This window comes from Carassius carassius, chromosome 44 (genome assembly GCF_963082965.1).
Source record: "Carassius carassius chromosome 44, fCarCar2.1, whole genome shotgun sequence".
NCBI classification, from domain to species: Eukaryota; Metazoa; Chordata; class Actinopteri; order Cypriniformes; family Cyprinidae; genus Carassius; species Carassius carassius.
In genome coordinates, this window is record NC_081798.1 from 23,251,637 (window position 1) to 23,272,108 (window position 20,472).

The 20,472-nt window shown below is 39.0% G+C and overlaps 1 protein-coding gene across 2 annotated transcripts in view; it reads left to right on the top strand.

Moving 5' to 3' along the window:
• Positions 1 to 18,412, top strand: part of LOC132126283 (growth/differentiation factor 11-like) — a 122,888-nt gene extending 104,476 nt beyond the window's left edge. Inside the window, exons 2-3 of one of the 2 annotated variants that reach the window (XM_059537452.1) lie at positions 16,598 to 16,971; positions 17,161 to 18,412. In XM_059537452.1, the coding sequence (XP_059393435.1) occupies positions 16,598 to 16,971; positions 17,161 to 17,541 (755 nt within the window). In that variant the 3' untranslated portion in view covers positions 17,542 to 18,412. The remainder of the gene's footprint in view (positions 1 to 16,597; positions 16,972 to 17,160) is intronic. The other variant, XM_059537453.1, reaches the window with a different exon arrangement.
• The last annotated feature ends 2,060 nt before the right edge of the window (positions 18,413 to 20,472 follow it).

Genomic DNA, 20,472 nt, shown 5'->3' on the forward strand with positions numbered 1-20,472 from the left:
AGTATTGTATTTAATTTGGAGTCTGGAGGAAGGGTGGAGAAGCTCATAGCCCAAGTTGCTTGAAGTCCTGTGCTACGTTGCCACAGTCTGTGATGATTTGGGGTGCAATGTCATCTGCTGGTGTTGGTCCATTGTGTTTTTAGAAAACCAAAGTCATTGCACCCGTTTACCAAGAAATTTTGGAGCACTTCAGGCTTCCTTCTGCTGATCAGCTTTTTGAAGATGCTGATTTAATTTTTCACTCAAGTCAAGTCACCTTTATTTATATAGCCCTTTAAACTAAATACATTGCGTCAAAGCAACTGAACAACATTCATTAGGAAAACAGTGTGTCAATAATGCAAAATGACAGTTATAGGCAGTTCATCATTGAATACAGTGATGTCATCTCAGTTCAGTTTAAATAGTGTCTGTGCAATCATTTGCAATCAAGTAAATATTCCTGTAAATGTGTAAAAGTGACCTCAACTAAGCAAGCCAGAGGCGACAAAGGAACCAAAACTCCATCGGTGACAGAATGGAGAAAAAAACCTTGGGAGAAACCAAGCTCAGTTGGGGTGCCAGTTCTCCTCTGACCAGATGAAACCAGCAGTTCAGTTCCAGGCTACAGCAAAGTCAGATTGTGCAGAGAATCATCTGTTTCTTGTGGTCTTGTCCCGGTGGTCGTCTGAGACAAGGTCTTTACAGGGGATCTGTATCTGGGGCTCTAGTTGTCCTGGTCTCCGCTGTCTTTCAGGGCAGTAGAGGTCCTTCCTAGGTGCTGATCCACCATCTGGTCTGGATACGTACTGGATCCGCATGAAATGGAAGTTTATAAACTCAAACGATAGTTCACAAACGGGATAGATTTGAGGTGCAGGGTTCATAAAATCACTAGCCCGACATCCTGGGGCTATTGTGTTTTCCAGTCGGCCTCCAAAATATATCACCGCCCCGTCTCGAATAGTGATGTAAAATTCCTAACTTGATTCGAGTTGTTGACTCGCTTGAAGGGGTGAAACATAGTTAATAGTTTGCACTTGTTTCTAAATCTTGCTGATTCAAGCATTTTAAACAATTTGCGTGCGTTCGAAGCTTGCGCGCACTCGTTCAAAGCATGCACTGAGAACAGCATTTCAGACTATGCGCGTACACAGAATTAATTCATCTTTCGCGTATCGTAACTTCAGAATGAACACATACACACAAATTATCTCAAAATAATTGTCTCTGCAAGTAATCTCGTAAACACAGTCGGTTATGTTTTAAGTGAACGTATTCAGTGGCCTGCTGTTCAGAGAAATTTGCTGTACCAGATAAATCTGTCTCTCTCTCTCTGTAAATTAGACGACATGAAATGAGGCGTGTTCCAAGATATGCAATGGAGTGGACCAAACTAAACAGGGAGGGAGACCAAACTAAACAGGGAGGGAGGGCAAAACACCCACATGCAAACAAAACACACTCCTTTGGATCGACTCACTCATCCATTTGCATAGAAAAGAGATGTAATATTATGACTCCATCATTTAAATGATTCCATCATTTAAAAAAATATATATATTCGTGTACCGGGTGGGCCGGCACACATTGGCCAGCGGGCAACCGGGAAAAGTCCCGGTGCTCCAGATGGCCAGTCCGCCCCTGGATCCGGGTGACTGCAGTGACCCTCTGATCTGGATACAGATCTGGATACAGAAGAGGAACAGACTAATATAAGCGTAGATGCCATTCTTCTAATGAGGTAGCAAGTACATCGGGTGTTATGGGAAGTGTTCCCAGTTCCGGTTTACCTAATTAATGCAGCGTAAAAATCCGTTAACGGATTTGGATATTAGAAGCACATTAGTGTGTTATGTGTAAATCAGGTTAAAGACATGGGTCTTTAATCTAGATTTAAACTGCAAGAGTGTGTCTGCCTCCTGAACAATGTTAGGATAGGTTATTCTAGAATAGGCGCCAAATAGGAAAAAGATCTGCCGCCCGCAGTTGATATTGATATTCCAGGTATTATCAAATTGCCTGAGTTTTGAGAACGCAGCGGACATGGAGAATTATAATGTAACAAGATCTCATTCAAATACTGAGTTTCATGACCTCAAGGATAGATTATTGTAACGCTTTATTGGCTGGTTTTTCTACACACTTAATAAAAAAACTCCAGCTGGTCCAAAATGCTGCAGCTAGAGTTCTTATTAGAACCAGGAAGTATGACCATACTAACCCGGTTCTGTCAACACTGCACTGCTCTCTTTCAAGTATTTGAGCGGGCTCTTAATGCACAATAGTCCTCAATGTCCACTTCGTTCTCAGAACTTTGCCAATTTGATAATACCTAGAATATAACTTCCGGTTGGCACCATGGAGGGCAGCCATGGTTTGTTGGTCTTGGTACAGGTACTCTTTTTGTTTGTTTGTCCTGTCTTAAGTAATATTTTTTTCCAATCAGCTTTACTAGAAACAAACTACTGGACATCAGAACTAGCACACCAAATAACTTTCTGCGGACATTTAAGCATTCAGATGTTTCACTGGACATTTTAGTCGCAGGAACTACGTTCATATACAAGCACTCCAGGTGAGGCAAGTGAGGGAAATGCGCCACCACGCTCGTTAAATTCTGAAAATGCGGATTTAAGACGCCATTGTCAAACATTCATCTGGCGAATCTCCACTCCCTAGCAAATAAATCAGACAAACTATGACTCCTCACACATATAAACAAGGATTTTTTTAAACTCATCTGCACTCTGCTTCACAGAAACCTGGCTGAACGGAGCAATCCCGGACAGTATGTTACATCTAACGGGCTTCCAGCTGTACAGAGCAGACTGCGTCACCAAGTCATCGGGGAAAACAAGAGGCGGTGGATTATGTTTTTATTTCAATGAAGGCTGGTGTACAGATTTGACAGTTTCAGAGAAGATGTGCTGCCAAAATTTGGAAGCTTTCTTCATTAAACTGTAAGCCTTTTTATTTACCCCGGGAGTTTTCCTCATTTATTCTGGTGAGTGTATACATTCCTCCTGGTGGGTGTGTGAGCGTCGCGCTAGAACTGTTGGCCAATCAGATCACACACACAGAACAACTCTATCTGGACTCTTTCATTATTGTTCTCTGTGATTTTAATAAAGCTAATTTCACCCGTAAACTGCTTAAATATAGACAGAACATCACATGCCCCAACAGAGACAGCAATATAATGGACCACTGCTACACTGTTTTAAAGGATGCATACCACAGTGCCCCCATAGCAGCTCTGGGACTCTCGGATCACTGTTTGTTTCATCTTCTACCAGCCTACAGACAAAAACTCAAATCTGCTAAGCCTGTAGTTAAAACTGTAAAGAGATGTACTGCTGAAGCAGAGCAAGATTTACAGGCCTGCACTGAACTTACTGATTGGAGTGTTTTTGAGGCTGCAGCTACTGATCTGGATGAGCTTACTGACACCGTGACATCCTACATCAGTTTCTCTGAGGAAATGTGAGTTCCCACTAGGACTTATTTATCTTTTAACAATGACAAACCTTGGTTCAGTGCAAAACTCAAACAGCTTTGCCAGGCCAAAGAGGATGCCTACAGGAGTGGGGACAAAGACTTGTACAAACAGGCCAAATACACACTGAATAGGGAGATAAGAGTGGCAAAGTTAAACTACTCTGAAAAGCTAAAACAACAGCTTTCAAGTAATGACTCTACATCAGTGTGGAGTGGCCTGAGAGCCATCACCAGCTACAAGAACCCATCCCCCAGCTCAGAGGCCAGTCAACATCTGGCTGAAGACCTGAATGAGTTTTACTGCCGGTTTGAAAAGCATAAGCCTGGTCTGACACCCCACATCTGTTCTGACCATCTCACAGCACAGCCAACAACACCCTCCCCTCCCTCCCCCCTATTTTTTCTCAGCCTGTGCTCAGGATCTTCAATGAGGATGTGTGCAAAGTCTTCAGGAAGCAGAAGATAAGGAAAGCCAAAGCCCCAGATGGTGTCTCTCCAGCCTGCCTCTAAATCCTGTGCTGTCCAGCTATCACCCACCTTCACATTGATCTTCAACAGATCCCTGGAGCTGTGTGAAGTCCACTCCTGCTTCAAATGCTCCACCATCATCCCCTTACCCAAAAAAAGAAAAATCAAGGGACTTAATGACTACAAACCTGTTGCTTTTACATCTGTGGTCATGAAGTCATTCGAGAAACTGGTGCTGGGCTACTTGAAGGACATTACTGGACCCTTGCTGGACCCCCTGCAGTTTGCTTACCAAGCAAACAGGTCTGTGGATGATGGAGTCAATATGGGATTGCACTATATCCTCCAATATCTGGACAAACCAGGGACTTATGCAAGGATCTTGTTTGTGGACTTCAGCTCTAGTTTCAACACCATCAGCCCGGACACCCTTCAGAATAAACTCACACAGCTCTCTGTACCCACCTCCATCTGTCAGTGGATAACCAGCTTCCAGACAGACAGGCAAAAGCTAGTGAGGCTGGGAAAAATCACATCCAGCACCCGCACCATCAGCACCGGAAATCAACACGCTGAAAACTGGTGAGATGATCGTGGACTTCAGGAGAAAACCCCCTACTCTCCCTCCACTCACTGTCATAGACAGAACTGTGGCTGCAGTGGAGTCATTCAGGTTCCTGGGCACAACCATCTCTCAGGACCTGAACTGAGGCATTCACATTGGCTCTATTGTGAAAAAGTCCCAGCAGAGGTTGTACTTCCTTCTTCAGCTGAAAAAGTTCAATCTGCCACAGGAACAGATGACACAGTTTTACTCTGCTATTACTAAATCTGTTCTGTGCTCTTCTATAACTGTCTGGTTTGGGTCAGCCAGCAAATCAGATATAAGACTGCAACTGACTATTAGGACTACAGAAAGGATCATTGGTGTGCACCTGCCCAGACTCCAGGACTTGAGCAACTCCAGAGTGAAGAAGCGGGCAGGTAACATCATCAAAAGCCGTGGTTCCACAGCTGGAACTTTACCCAGGAACTAGAGACTTTTGGCTGGTACTCAGTGTCTTTCCAACGCAGGAACCAGGATCTAAATAAAGTTCCGGGTAAAAAAAAATGCTCCTCAGAAAGTCCCTGCTGGCGAGGTAGTACTTTTTCAAAGTTCCGGAACTTTCAGGAGCGGGACTAGGGCACTAAACTTTCTGATTGGTTGAGTTCATGCAGCATTGTGATTTCAACCACCATTTATTTGGATCTTTTTCAAAATATTACTGTTATTGTGTCATGAAATGTAATTTTAAAAGTATTTCAGGCCGGAATGTAGTTGTTTAAAACTCAAATCCGTGGTTTATTTATAAAGACAGCGCCTATTTAAAACTGTGTTTCGCCGATTTCGGAGATGATCAGCTCCATGCGATCAAACGGGGGGCTCAGTGCCCATGTATCTGCCTAGAGCAGTCTCAACTCGGCTAGTCCTTTTGACAAAAAAAGACCCCTCTCACCCCGTACACAACCTGTTTGCACTTCTCCCCTCAGGCAGATGCTACAGATCTCTGGGCACTAGAACATCTAGACATAAAAACAGTTTTTCCCCCATGCCATCTCCAGCTGAAACAGCTAACATATCAATCATTACCTGTGTTCTGTAATTCTTTGTTCTATAATTCATTTTTCGTAAATCATTCTACATCTTTAATTATTGTCTTTGCAAGTATTATATAAATACATATGCATATATCTATTATTTATAAAGTTCTATATAGAATAAAAATGCACAAATCTGTATATAAATCAAATATACTGTTCCAGATTCTTGCTTAATTTATTTTTATTTTTTATTCCCATGTCATATGCGTATGTATGCATCCATGTTTGTATGTACCAGGAGCACCTTAAAAAAACACAACAAATTCCTTGTGTGTTTGCGCACACCTGAAGAATCAAACTAATTCTGATTCTGATTCTGAATATCAAAATCAGCTGCGGATGGCAGATCTCCTATTTAGTGCCCAATCTTTGGAATAACCTGCGTATTATTGTTCTGGAGGCAGACACACTCTGTCAGTTTAAATCTAGATTAAAGATCCAACTCTTTAACCTGGCTTACACATAACACACTAACGCATTTCTAATATTCAAATCCGTTAAAGGATTTTTAGGCTGCATTAGTTAGAAATACAGGAACCCGGAACACTTCCCATAATACTTGATGTACTTGCTACATCATTAGAAGAATGGCATCTACACTAATATTAGTCTGTTTCTCTCTTATTCTGAGGTCACCATAGCCACCAGATCCAGTCTATCCTAGATGGCCACATGGACATGACCACAGGAAACAGATGATTCTTCTGCAAATGATCTGACTTTGCTGCAGCCTGGAATTGAACTGTTTGTTTCATCTGGCCAGAGGAGAACTGGCTCCTCTGAGAACTGAGCCTGGTTTCTCCCAAGGTTTTTTTTCTCTGGCTTGCTTAGTTGGGGATACTTAATTTCCAACGATATCATCGACTTGATTACACAGATACTATTTAAAATGAACTGAGCTGGATGGTGACATCACTGAATTCAATGATGAACTGCCTTTTTGCTTTATTGACACACTATTTTTCTATGTAATGCTGTTCAGTTGTTTTGTCACAATCTGTATTGTTAAAAGTGCTATATAAATAAAGGTGACTTGACTGCATTGCTAGCCATACTGTGTAGACACATGACTCAGTCATCGCTTCAGTCGAAGTAACCTAAGAATCCTGTTGCATATGCAAATGCCCGCTTATATAGCCAGATGACCCCTGCCCATTCTGGCAGGCTCTTGTGGGCTTTTTCACCATAGGCTTGTGCAGATCCGCTGCCAGGTCATTGGTTCGTTTTTTATAGACTTTTATACACTGCGAATAAAGGCTTCAGTTCAGGAGAAAAAAGGCTTTTCCCCATAGCGTCTTCAGCAGACACAGTACTCGTTCCTGTATCTCAGGGAACCAAGGTTACGTTAGTAAATGAGTAAGTTTTCAGTCACTATGTAGGCGCTCAGTTTCTTTCTGTTATTTGGCCAAAAAAAATCATATTATAAAAGATTTAGCACTTTGCACCAGCTATTTGACTGTAAACTGACAACAAATGTAATGACTCTCTTCTCTGCTCCTCAAATACAATATATATATATATATGCCTTTATAAATATAGTGTTTCTTGAGTAAAGAAAAGGCTGTACTTATTCAATCAACAGTTAATGTATTTACTTTCAGACTGTAAACAAGCCGAGATGCTCAAAACAACACGCCACACTTCATTCACGAGAGAGGCGGGAGGAATGATGAGGCTTGACTGACAGTTTGAGGAGCTAATGGAGTTACGAGGTTTATTGGTGGTGGCGTCACTTTTACTGGTCCAGGATCAGTGATCCTTAGCAGTTATATTTCCGATTTGAGCTTGAGCTTCAGAATTCTTTGGATAATGTAGCTTTTGTTGATGATACAGCACTACTTGATCAAAAAAAAGAGCTTCGCTACTGAATAGCTATTTGATTAAGAAAACAGCAATGCTACCACCACGCTACTGAGAAATGTAGTTAAGATAGTAGCATCACTACTTGTAATGACGCTACTGCCCATCACTGAAGATTAGGGATGCAGTATGGTAATTCAGAATATCTGCTCTATAAGTACTAATAAAAAGTCATTATGTTAATAATAGGGATGCTAATAAGCAACTAGTTAAAAGTAGTTAATAGTTAATAGTTAATAATAATGAGAATTGGTCCACTCGGTTTAAGGTTTAAGGTTAAAAAAAAAACATTATTTTCCACATACTGTACATTATTGTTTCTCCTTTAAGCCCCTCCTTTCTAAAATTCCTAGTTTTTTACAAAGCTCATTGGTCTTAAATGTGAGGTGTGCTATGAATGGCCAGCTATCCAGTGCTTTGTGATTGGCCAAATGCCTCAAGCAAGTGACGGAAATGTTACTCCCTTTACTATATTGTAATGCGTGTCCCAGTCAGAACACTGACACTACAAGACAAAAACAATAAAACCCATTACAAACGAGCCATTTGTTGCATCCAGTGGGGACATAATTACGGATTATAATGACTTATACAATGTTTTTATGTGTTGTATTGCATCACGCCGCGTAAACATAAAACCATGTCTGCATTTGTGATCGGATAAACGCGAACAACCAGCACTACTCTACTCAATTCCAGTCCTCGCGCCCCCCAGCTCTGCATATTGTGCATGTCTCTCTTTAACACACCTGATTCAGATAATCAGCTCATTAGAAGTGAGCTCGGTGCATGAACTATGTTCCCATTTATGTGGTCCCTACACAATATTCATTGTTCCCTACACCCTGATCAGGGGAAATCTGTTGATGTTTACCCAACTTCGTAACATTCATTCACGGATTTACGCCGTCTTGCACACTTCATGCACATGCACATTGAATGGGACATATAAATTCACTTCGAATTGGAATGATGGCAGATTATCCTGTGATGTCCACTTCTCAGGGCACTTACATTCATATAGAAAAAACGTCTGAAGCCTGGAATTGAGAACCGCTGCTCTACACTGCTCAAATGTACACTGCTCAAACGCGCGTTTGAATCATCAGTGGCAAATCCTTTAAACATGTAAAGGTACTTAATGACTGTGAGTCAGAAGCGCCAGCATTGTCAAGTAAAGTCTAGAAACCTTTATTTATATAGTGCTTTAAACAAAATACATTGCGTCAAAGAAACTGAACAACATTCATTAGGAAAAAAGTGTGTCAATAATGCAAAATGACAGTTAAAGGCAGTTCATTGAATTCAGTGATGTCATCTCAGTTCAGTTTAAATAGTGTCTGTGCAATAATTTGCAATCAAGTAAATATTCCTATAAATGTGTAAAAGTGACCTCAACTAAGCAAGCCAGAGGCGACAGCGGCAAGGAACCGAAACTCCATCGGTGACAGAATGGAGAAAAAAACCTTGGGAGAAACCAGGCTCAGTTGGGGGGCCAGTTCTCCTCTGACCAGACGAAACCAGCAGTTCAATTCCAGGCTGCAGCAAAGTCCGATTGTGCAGAAGAATCATCTGTTTCCTGTGGTCTTGTCCTGGTGGTCATCTGAGACAAGGTTTTTACAGGAGATCTGTATCTGGGGCTCTAGTTGTCGTGGTCTCCGCTGTCTTTCAGGGATGTAGAGGTCCTTTCTAGTTGCCGATCCACCATCTGGTCTGGATACGTACTGGATCCGGGTGACTGCAGTGACCCTCTGATCTGGATACACATCTGGTGGCTACGGTGACCTCGGAATAAGAGAGAAACAGACTAATATTAGCGTAGATGCCATTCTTCTAATGATGTAGCAAGTGCATCGGGTGTTATGGGAAGTGATCCCAGTTCTGGCTTACCTAATTAATGCAGCCTAAAAATCCTTTAACAGATTTGGAAATTAAAAGCATATTAGTATGTTATAATATGTGTAAGCCAGGTTAAAGAAATGGGTCTTTAATCTAGATTTAAACTGCAAGAGTGTGTCTGCCTCCCGAACAATGTTAGGTAGGTTATTCCACAGTTAGGCGCCAAATAGGAAAAAGATCTGCCACCCGCAGTTGATTTTGAAATTCTAGGTATTATCAAATTGCCTGAGTTTTGAGAACGTAGCGGACTTAGAGGATTATAATGTAAAAGGAGCTCACTCAAATACTGAGGTGCTAAACCATTCAGGGCTTTATAAGTAATAAGCAATATTTTAAAATCTATACGATGTTTGATAGGGAGCCAGTTCAGTGTTGACAAGACAGGGCTAATATGGTCATACTTCGTCATACTTCAAAGACGCACCTCTTTTAGGAGCTTAGATGGTATAGGGTCTAACATACATGTTGTTGGTTTAGATGATTTAACAAGTTTATACAATTCTTCCTTTCCTATAGTTGCGAATGAGTGGAACTATTGCCCAGGGGGTCTATAGTGCACTGTCTGATGCGATACTGTAGCTGACGGCTGAATGGTTGCAATTTTATCTCTAATAGTATCGATTTTAGAAGTAAAGCAGTTCATAAAGTCATTACTGCTGTGGTGTTGGGAAATGTCAACACTTGTTGAGGCTTTATTTTTCGTTAATTTAGCCACTGTATTGAATAAATACCTGGGGTTATGTTTGTTTTCTTCTAAAAGAGAAGAAAAGTAATCGGATCTAGCAGTTTTTAATGCTTTTCTGTAGGATAGGTTACTTTCCCGCCAAGCAATACGAAATACCTCTGGTTTTGTTTTCCTCCAGCTGCGCTCCATTTTTCGGGCTGCTCTCTTTAGGGTGCGAGTATGCTCATTATACCATGGTGTCAAACTGTTTTCCTTAACCTTCCTTAAGCGTAGAGGAGCAACTGTATTTAAAGTGCTAGAAAAGAGAGAGTCCATAGTTTCTGTTACATCATCAAGTTGTTCTGAGGTTTTGGATATGCTAAGGAATTTGGATACATCAGGAAGATAACTTAAAAAGCAGTCTTTTGTGGTAGAAGTGATAGTTCTTCCATACTTGTAACAAGAAGTAGAATTTACAATTTTGGCTACATGAAGTTTGCACAAAACTAAATAATGATCTGAGATATCATCACTTAGCTGCATAATTTCAACACTATCAACATCAATTCCATGTGACAGTATTAAATCTAGAGTATGATTTCGACAATGAGTAGGTCCTGAAACGTGTTGTCTAACCCCAATAGAGTTCAGAATGTCTATAAATGCTGATACCAATGCATCTTTTTCATTATCAACATGGATATTAAAATCACCAACTATTAAAACTTTATCTGCAGCCAGAACTAACTCGGATGTAAAATCACCAAACTCTTTAATAAAGTCTGTATGGTGCCCTGGTGGCCTGTATACAGTAGCCAGTACAAACATGACAGGGGATTTATCATTAACATTTGTTTCTCTGGATAATGTTATATGAAGCACCATTACTTCAAACGAGTTATACTTGAAGCCTGCCCTCTGAGAAATCCTAAAAAAACGTTGTTATAAATTGAAGCAACACCTCCCCCTTTGCCTTTTATGGGTCATGTTTATAACAGTAATCTTGGGGGGTGGACTCATTTAAAATAATGTAATCATCAGGTTTTAGCCAGGTTTCTGTCAAACAGAGCACATCCATATTATGATCAGTGATCATATTATCTACAAAAAGTGTTTTCGTAGAAAGGGATCTGATATTCAATAAGCCAAGCTTTATCATTTGTTTATCCATATTGCATCTGTTTTTTATTTGTTGAACCTCAATTAAATTGTTAATCTTAACTTGGTTTGGACGTTTTTTGTATATTCTAGTTCGGGGAACAGACACAGTCTCTATAGTGTGATATCTAGGTGCCCAGTGAGTTCATGCACACACACGCGTGTATATCTTTTTCTCCTTCTTTCCAAAGCGCTCGGGCAGTTGCGCTCCTGAGGTGTCTGTCATTGCTAAGCATCCATTAGCTGAGATCTCCGTTACAACAAGGAAGTTTCAGTAATGGATTTCCACCACCGAAAAACGCTTGCCGTAACTCTGCTACAATAATTATTTTCGAAAAAAAGTAAAGAACTCTGCAGTGTTTGGGTACATTTTTCAAAAACAACAGTGAATTTCACCCTGAAAGAAGCTGATTGAGTTGGTTCTTTTCACATGGCCTGGTGCGCTTGCGTCATTCTGAAAAGCTGAGATGTTTTTTAACTAGATGCAGTGCGGACGATCCTGGTAAAAATGAGCACGTCGCAGCACGTCTCTTCCATTATGAGCGCGCAAACCACATTTGAAATAACGAACTTGAGCACAAAAAAAGATGTGATATGTGAACGGCCCCTTCATCGGTCAAAATGTTTACTTTTGGTTAACGGTTAAACGGTCAATATGAGCATCACCATCTCACTACCTTTGCGAGTCTACCTGTCTGGAGCGACACATGTCAGCCGTTCAGACCTCGGAGATCAGTGGAAACATCGGATGAACTGGTCCGGTGTAAACCGGGCTCCTTCTAACTACACAGTGAGCATTGGCGCCGCAAGCCTGCGCTATAATCTGTTGGGATTCTATACAGTCTACTCGTCCATGCTGAATCAAGGGAAGGCCATGTTTGACCAAGGTAAACAAACCACCAAACGGCAGAGACTCACCACTCCGGCTCGAGGGATTCATGGCATTCTACTGTTAATACTGGTGCTGTCAGGGGATGTCCATTTAAATCCAGGACCAACTACCCTGGAGGCATCACAAAATAACGGAGCTGAGCTTCTTTTTGTACCCCGGGTAACATCATCCTTGGAGGTGAGTGACTATGGAATATCTAACGTTACACCCGGCGCCCACGCGGTTTCATTTGCCATTGATTTCTGTGACTCTATGACCGACACACAACCAGTATTTGAAGTGGCCAATGAACAGGATTCAAAATCTACAAGCTACCCGACATGTCGGAATCCCGCAGTGATAAAGCAGCGAGGTTCGTACTTATTTCAGACTGTTAATCACGCAAAGGTCTTATGGGATCCAAAATTGAAACCCAGAAGACTATTTGGGGGACACTTAAACATCAGAAGTGTTGTTTCAAAGACTGAACAATTGAGACATTTATTATTAAATTCCAACTTGGACTATCTATGTTTATTTGAGACGTGGTTACAACAGTCAACCCCAGTTAATGTTTTCTCTGTACCGGGGTATCAGTGCTTCAGACGAGATAGAATTGGGGGGAGAGGAGGAGGAGTATTGATATACGTCAAAGACGACATTAAATGTGAGCGCATTTTTTTAAAAGCGGCAGATACATTGGAATACGTTGCTTTAAAAATCGTATTGTCCCAACAAATATCTTTTACTCTAATAGGATTCTATAGACCTCCATCAGCAAATGACACTTTTTATGATCAACTCATTGATATGTTAAAAGAGTGTAATCTTAATAAAGAGCTTATTCTTATGGGTGATTTTAACTTAAACTGGGCAGACAAGGGGAAGAGGAGAAAACTTAAAACAATTACAGAAAAATATAACTTAAAACAGTTGATCAATGGCCCAACTAGAATTGCAAAAAATTCAAGTACAGTGTTTGATCTTGTCTTCTCTAGTAGACCAGAGAGGATAACAGAAAGTTACAATCTGATCACTGGGCTATCTGATCATAATTTGACGCTTGTAGCAAGGAAATTAACTAAAAACAGATTTAAGAATTTAACATCATATCACTCAGACATTATGTGTCATGTACCTAAAAGTAAACAACCTGCATTTGACAGTGAGATCGATGGTTTGGTTTGGGATGATATTCTGTCAATAGAAGATGTGAATCATGGTTGTGATTTATTTACAACAAAAATTGAATCTGTTAGAAGGAATTTTATTGTGAAGGTCAAGAGAAAACCCAGAAAGAGAGTCAATCTACCTTGGTTTAGTGACAACTTGTGGCAAATGATGAAGTGTAGAGACGCAGCCTTAAAAAAAGCTAATAAGTCTAAAAGAGATATAGATATTTTAATTTATAAAGGACTGATGAATAAAGTGGTTAAGGAATTGAGATTAGCCAAATCACGCTTTTATCTTCAAGTAATAAATAAGAGTAAAGGTAATAGTAAAGAAACCTGGAAAAATATTAATAATCTCATAGGGCGAGAACACCTTCATACAAGAGATATACAGCTCAGATTTCAGGATAAGAAAATTGAAGAAAATGTGGAGATTGCTTCTATCTTTAATTCTTTTTTTATTGAGTCAGTACATGAGTTAGGAAATCATTTTTAAAAAAGCGTTCCTACTATACATATTAATAAAGGACAGGGTTTTAATTTGATGACAACAAATGAAGGACAAGTAAAAAGATTATTGCTTCTTTAAAGAATTCTAAAAGTATAGATGCTTTTAACATGGATAGTATGTTAGTTAAGAAACATTCAGAGACTTTAACCACCCCAATTACACATTTAATTAATCTTTCAATTACGAACAGCTGCTTTCCTGAGAACTGGAAGCATGCAGTCATCTCACCTATCTTTAAATCTGGAGACCGCTATGAAGCAAGTAACTATAGACCAATAAGTATATTACCAGTATTATCCAAGGTAATGGAGAAAATTATCAAAGAGCAACTGACAACGCATCTAGATAACTGTAACCCTGGTTTAAATCCTATGCAATTTGGCTTCAGGAAGAGCTATTGCACCGAAACAGCCGTTTTGCACTTCACAGAAAGAGTAAGAACACAGCTTGATAAGGGAGGAGTTGTTGCTGCTGTATTCTTGGACTTGCGCAAAGCCTTTGATATGGTAAATCATGAGGTCCTTATTTCAAAGCTTTCTACTTTTAACTTTTCAGTACAAACTCTAGCCTGGCTCTCATCGTACTTATCAAATAGAATGCAGTGTGTTAGAATTAAAGATGCACGCTCGAGTTATATGAAAAACACAACTGGTGTGCCTCAAGGATCTGTATTAGGTCCTTTACTCTTTAGTCTTTATATTAATGATCTTCCACAGTATTGTCACAGTGTTGATATACAATTATATGCCGATGACACTGTGTTGTACACATATGCAAAAAATGCTCAACTAGCGGCTGATAAATTAACTTGTGCCATGCAAGGCGTTGTTGAGTGGCTTGAAGAATCCTGTCTTACATTAAATATTAACAAAACAAAGGTATGTTCTTTTATAAAAAATAAGCGGCAGATTCAAACTGCAGATATTTTTATTAAAAATGAATTAATTGATATAGTTACCGACTTTAAATACCTTGGTATAATTTTAGATTCGAATCTTAACTTTAAGAAACATATCAAGAAAATGAAAAAAACTATAAAATATAATTTAGCAAACTTCAGACAGATTAGATCATCCCTCCCAATGGATGTAGCCAAAGTGTTTATGCATGCTTTAATTTTCTCACATATTTCATATTGTGTAACCTGTTGGGGACAGGCCAGCGAATCGGCCATTAGACCTCTAGAATTAGTATATAAGCAAGCTTTAAAAATCTTTGATAAAAAGCCATTTCGATACCACCATTGTAAGATTCTAGAGAAACACAATCTATTGAGTTTTGAAAACTTTATACTCTTTTCTAACTTGACTCTAGTGTATAAGATTCTACATGGCCTGGCCCCTGCATGCTTATTGGTTTATGTTCACACTCGTTCTGCGATTTCTGTCAAATCTACTAGAATAGCGTCTAATTTTGACTGTAACATACCTTATTGCCGCTCGACTTTTAAACAATCTGCTTTTTCTTTTAAAGCAACCACACAGTGGAATGCACTAACAGATGTTACAAAAAGCTGCAGTTCCATTAAGAGTTTTAAATCCGAACTGAAAGTTTCTCTGAAAAACAATCAAATATGTAATCACTTACATTGATGTGCTACTGTCAAATTGTGTTTTTTTGTATCTTGTGTGTGTGTTTTTCATATTTTATTTATTTTTTTCTCTTTTGTATTGGAGGTGGGGGAGTGTTATTTGTATGGACTGCAGATGTAAATTAGCCTGCGGCTAACGCTGGTACAATGCATCAAATGGAAACATTTATGTTAGAAATTGTACATGGTCCTTAATAAATAAAAAATAAAAAAAGCATCCTAACTGGCATATAAACATAAAATAACATACAAAATTAATTAATTTTAAGCCACACAAAGTCAACATGTTGGTATTTCTTGCTCTGAATCTGCCATAAAATAAAATAAAAGTTTATTGATCTTTGAAAATGTGTACCTGCGTTATGTTATTATCATTATATTAGTTGAAACTGGATTTGGATACAGACTGGATCTGGTGGCTATGGTGACCTCGGAATAAGAGAGAAACAGACTAATATTAGCATAGATGCCATTCTTCTAATGCTGTAGAAAGTACATTGTGTGTTATGGGAAGTGTTCCCGGATTTCCTAACTAATGCAGCCTAGAAATCCTTTAACGGATTTGAATATTACAAATGTGTTATGTGTAAGCCAGGTTAAAGAGGTGGGTCTTTAATCTAGATTTAAACTGACAGAGTGTGTTAATGTAAGTTAATGAAAATACAGTTATTCATTGTTAGTTCATGCTAATTCACAGAGCATTAACTAATGTTAACAGGCACAACTTTTGACTTGAATAATGCATTAGTAAATGTTGAAATTAACATTAACTAAGATTGATAAATGCTGTAGAAGGATTTTTCTTGCTTAGTTCATGTTAACTAAAGTAGTTAACTAAGATTAACTAATGGAACCTTACTCTAAAGTGTTACCAGAATATCTCTTTGGGTTAGAGACTTTAGACTTTGTAACTTTAGGGATTTTATCTATTCACAAACAGCCCTCCTCCACCCCAACTCCTCACTTCTAATCTATTTATCCCAAATTAGGGATAGGAGGAGTTATTTGGGTTCGGGCTATGCTCCGGGCCCGGACCCCTCCCCCAGGACAGCACGCCAAAATATGCCTACTATTCGCCTTCAGATTAGATGTAAGGGTGAACTCGTGAAAGATTAGAAAGGGTTAAATGCATGTGTCCACCGTGTATTGTTTTCCTGAAGCTGCTGGCAGCTATATTTCTATTTTAGATTTATATTGTTTTGTTTATATCATAGTGTCATACTATTTGACCATTTTAAATGCTATTTCAGTGAATAATAGCAATTTATTTTATTTCCTTTAGCTGAACCTCTGGTGCAGGTGGATGGGAAACCCAGCTGTTGTTTCTTCAAGTTCAGTCCAAAACTGATGTTTACCAAGGTCCTGAAAGCCCAGCTGTGGGTTTATCTGCGTCCACTACAGAAAACTTCCACTGTTTACCTGCAGATCCTTCGCCTTAAACCTATCACTGAGCAGGGAAGCCGACACATCCGCATCCGGTCGCTCAAAATCGAACTCAGTTCTCAAGCTGGTCATTGGCAGAGCATTGATTTCAAACATGTGTTGCAGAACTGGTTCAAGCAACCACACACAAATTGGGGCATTGATATAAATGCCTATGACGAGAGTGGCAATGACCTGGCTGTGACGTCTCTGCGGCCTGGAGAGGAAGGACTGGTAAGGACCCGTTAGACCTGCTAGATCAAAAATACTGCTATAGTGGAAACAATAATCATCATACTGAGCCAAATGTTATTTATTTTTATTTAGTTTTAGCTTTATGTCACTTGAGAAGCATATGAGTCTACACTTTATACAAGGTGCTTGACCCATCTCTGTATTTCTACTTATTCCTGTAATCTCCAGCAGCCATTCCTGGAGGTCAGGGTTCTTGAAACAACCAAGCGATCACGGAGAAATCTGGGTCTTGACTGTGATGAGCACTCGATGGAATCCCGCTGTTGTCGCTACCCGCTCACAGTGGACTTTGAAGCTTTTGGCTGGGATTGGATCATTGCACCCAAACGTTACAAGGCAAACTACTGTTCAGGCCAGTGTGAGTACATGTTCATGCAGAAGTACCCACATACTCATCTGGTTCAGCATGCCAATCCTAGAGGCTCGGCAGGGCCATGCTGCACGCCGACGAAGATGTCACCGATAAATATGCTGTACTTCAATGATAAACAGCAGATAATCCATGGCAAAATCCCAGGAATGGTGGTGGACCGTTGTGGCTGTTCATAGAATAATATGTTTTGGTTGAGCTAAGGGAAATTGATGGGGGGAGGATGTTAGGGATGAATCTAGCACCTACAAGTCTCTGCAATTTCCTTTTATTGTCCTCACACTCCTTGGAAATAGTATTTCATAATGTACAGAGAACAAAAAGACATTTGTATCTTTCTTAACTCTAGTACAGCACTCCTAGATCCAGGATCCTAATTTCTCACTTTATTATTTGAATCTGAATTTTAGTTCTACCATAATTGTGTGTGTGTGTGTGTGTGTGTGTGTGTGTGTGTGTGTGTGTGTGTGTGTGTGTGTGTGTGTGTGTGTGTGTGTGTGTTTCTGAGTATATATATATACACAGCAGGCAAAATAATTATTAAACACAAACATTCTCAGTAAATATATTTCTAAAGGTGCTGTTGACATGAAATTTTCACCAGCTGTCATTTACTATCCAAGTAATCCATACATACAAAGAAAGCAAAACAAATAAGTTCAGAAATTAAATTATGTGTTATAAAATGGAATGACTCAGGGAAAAAGTACTGAACAGATGAAGAAAGGGAGGTGCAAAAAAGCATGGAAAGCCAAGACACCACCTGAAATCTATCAGTAATTAGAAAGCAATCCTGCCCCTTGTCTGACCAACGTGTCACACAAAAAACATTTCATGATGGGTGAAAGCAAAGAGCTTTCTCATGACCTTTGCAACCTTATTGTTGCAAAACATGCTGATGGCATTGGTTACAGAAGGATTTCTATACTTCTGAATGTTCTAGTGAGCACTGTTAGCACATAATCTGAAAGTGGAAAGGACAAAATTTCACCATAAACCGGCCACCGCCAGGTGCTCCTCACAAGATTTCTGATAGAGGAGTGAAATTAATTATCAGAAGAATTGTCCAAGAGCCAAGGATCACTTGTGGAGAGCTTCAGACTTAGCATATACAGTTGTTTCAAAGACAATACAAGACAAAAATTTTACTCTTTGGATGCCCAAATACACACCATGTTTGGGGGTCATATGGCATTTGCACATCACCCCAAAAAATTATGGTCTAGCACTGGTAAAATGCATATAATTGAAGGAAGGATGAATGGAAAAATGTACAGAGACATTCTTGATAAAAATCTGCTGCCATCTACCCAGATGATGAAGATGAAATGAGGATGGACATTCCAGCGAGACAATGATCCCAAACACACAGCCAAGGAAACTCTCATTCGGTTTCAGATAAAGAAAGTAAAGTTGCTAGATTGGCCCGGACAATCACCTGACTTGAATCCAATAGAAAGTCTATAGAAAGAACTAAAGAGTAGAGTTCAAAAAAGTGGCCCACGGAACCTTCAAGATTTGAAGAATGTTTGTGTGGAAGAATGGGTCAAAATCACACCTGAGCAATGCATACGACTAGTTTCTCCATACAGGACGTGTCTTGAAGCTGTCATTACCAACAAGGGCTTTTGTATGAAAGTATTAATTAAATTTCAGTTAGCATGTTAAATACTTTTTCCCTGGGTCATTCCATTTTATAACACCCAACTTAATTTCTAAAATAATTTGTATTTCTTTCTTTATATGTATGGATTACTTGGGTTGCTAACAACATCTGGTGAAAATTCCATTTCAACAACCATTAGAAATATATTTACTGGGGAAAATGGTGATGTGTTCAATACTTATTTTACCCACTGTATACACACACAAACACACAACAAGGCTTGTTTTTTTTTTTTTTTGATGCATTGTGTTAGGTAGTTCTGAGATTCAGGTCCACAATTTTGCTTTACATCAAATATATCCTCATTGTCTTGTTGCTTTTTGCAGTATTACACATTCAGAGAAAATAGAAAATAAAAAAAATGATGGAAACTTGTTGAATTACAGCTGGTAAGGGGATAGTGTCTGAATGGAAGATGATATAAAAATGTAGTGCAAGATATAATAGAACATAAGACAAAACACTCATTCATTTGTGGAGTTGTTAGTGTTGATCTATAATTTAGGAAAGTAAAATATTATCATATATTTTTTAATTATTACGTGCGTGTGTGTGTGTGTGTGTGTGTGTGTGTGTGTGTGTGTGTGTGTGTGTGTATGCATCTTTCAGTTGTAAGATTTTGAAATTGAGTCCAAAGTGTTTAAGCCAGCATACTAAGTCTTATTCTAGGTTTCCTACATGTATTTTTATTGTATTTTAATGCTAATGTTATGCATTAGAGAAATCATGACAAGGGACAAATGCACCTCAGCCCCTCCACTAAAGCTGTTTTCACTATGGTGTAGACCTAATTGTCTAGGCACACTTTCATGCCTACTTTGATCCTCTTTGTACTCATGAAAATGACAAAGGATAAGGAAGACATTTTTTTATTTCTACCACTTTTAAGGGGAAAATGATCATAACCATTTATTTTAGACAGGAACTTATGATGTAGTATTATTCATATGTTTCTACATTTGTAATATAAAAAATCATCATAACAGAAAACTAAATAACAAAAATTTATTATTTAAAGAAGTGAAATGTGTCACAAACAGTAATTGTGTAAAAAAAAAAAATCCATACTCTTCAATTTTACATAAATGCTATTTTCAGAAATGTCTTCTCTGCTTACATTAACTCTGCCTTTACGATCTGTTATCAATAAATCATTGCCAAGGTAAACCAAAATAAAACATAAAAATGTTCATGACTATATGCAGTTGTACTAAATAAAGATGAGTTTTCAGCTGCACTTAATACAATAACATATAGGTCACTATGTTGGCACATGTATTTACATGAATTCAAAGAACAGATGTCACTGTGGATCACAACAGTACCCTATCCTTTGTAGATAAGACACTTGTCTGCAGTTTAGAGAAATATAGAGAAAAGTAATTAGTAAAGAAAAGTAAAAGTATTTAATTAAATACTATTCCCTGTTCCGTACCAAACTTTA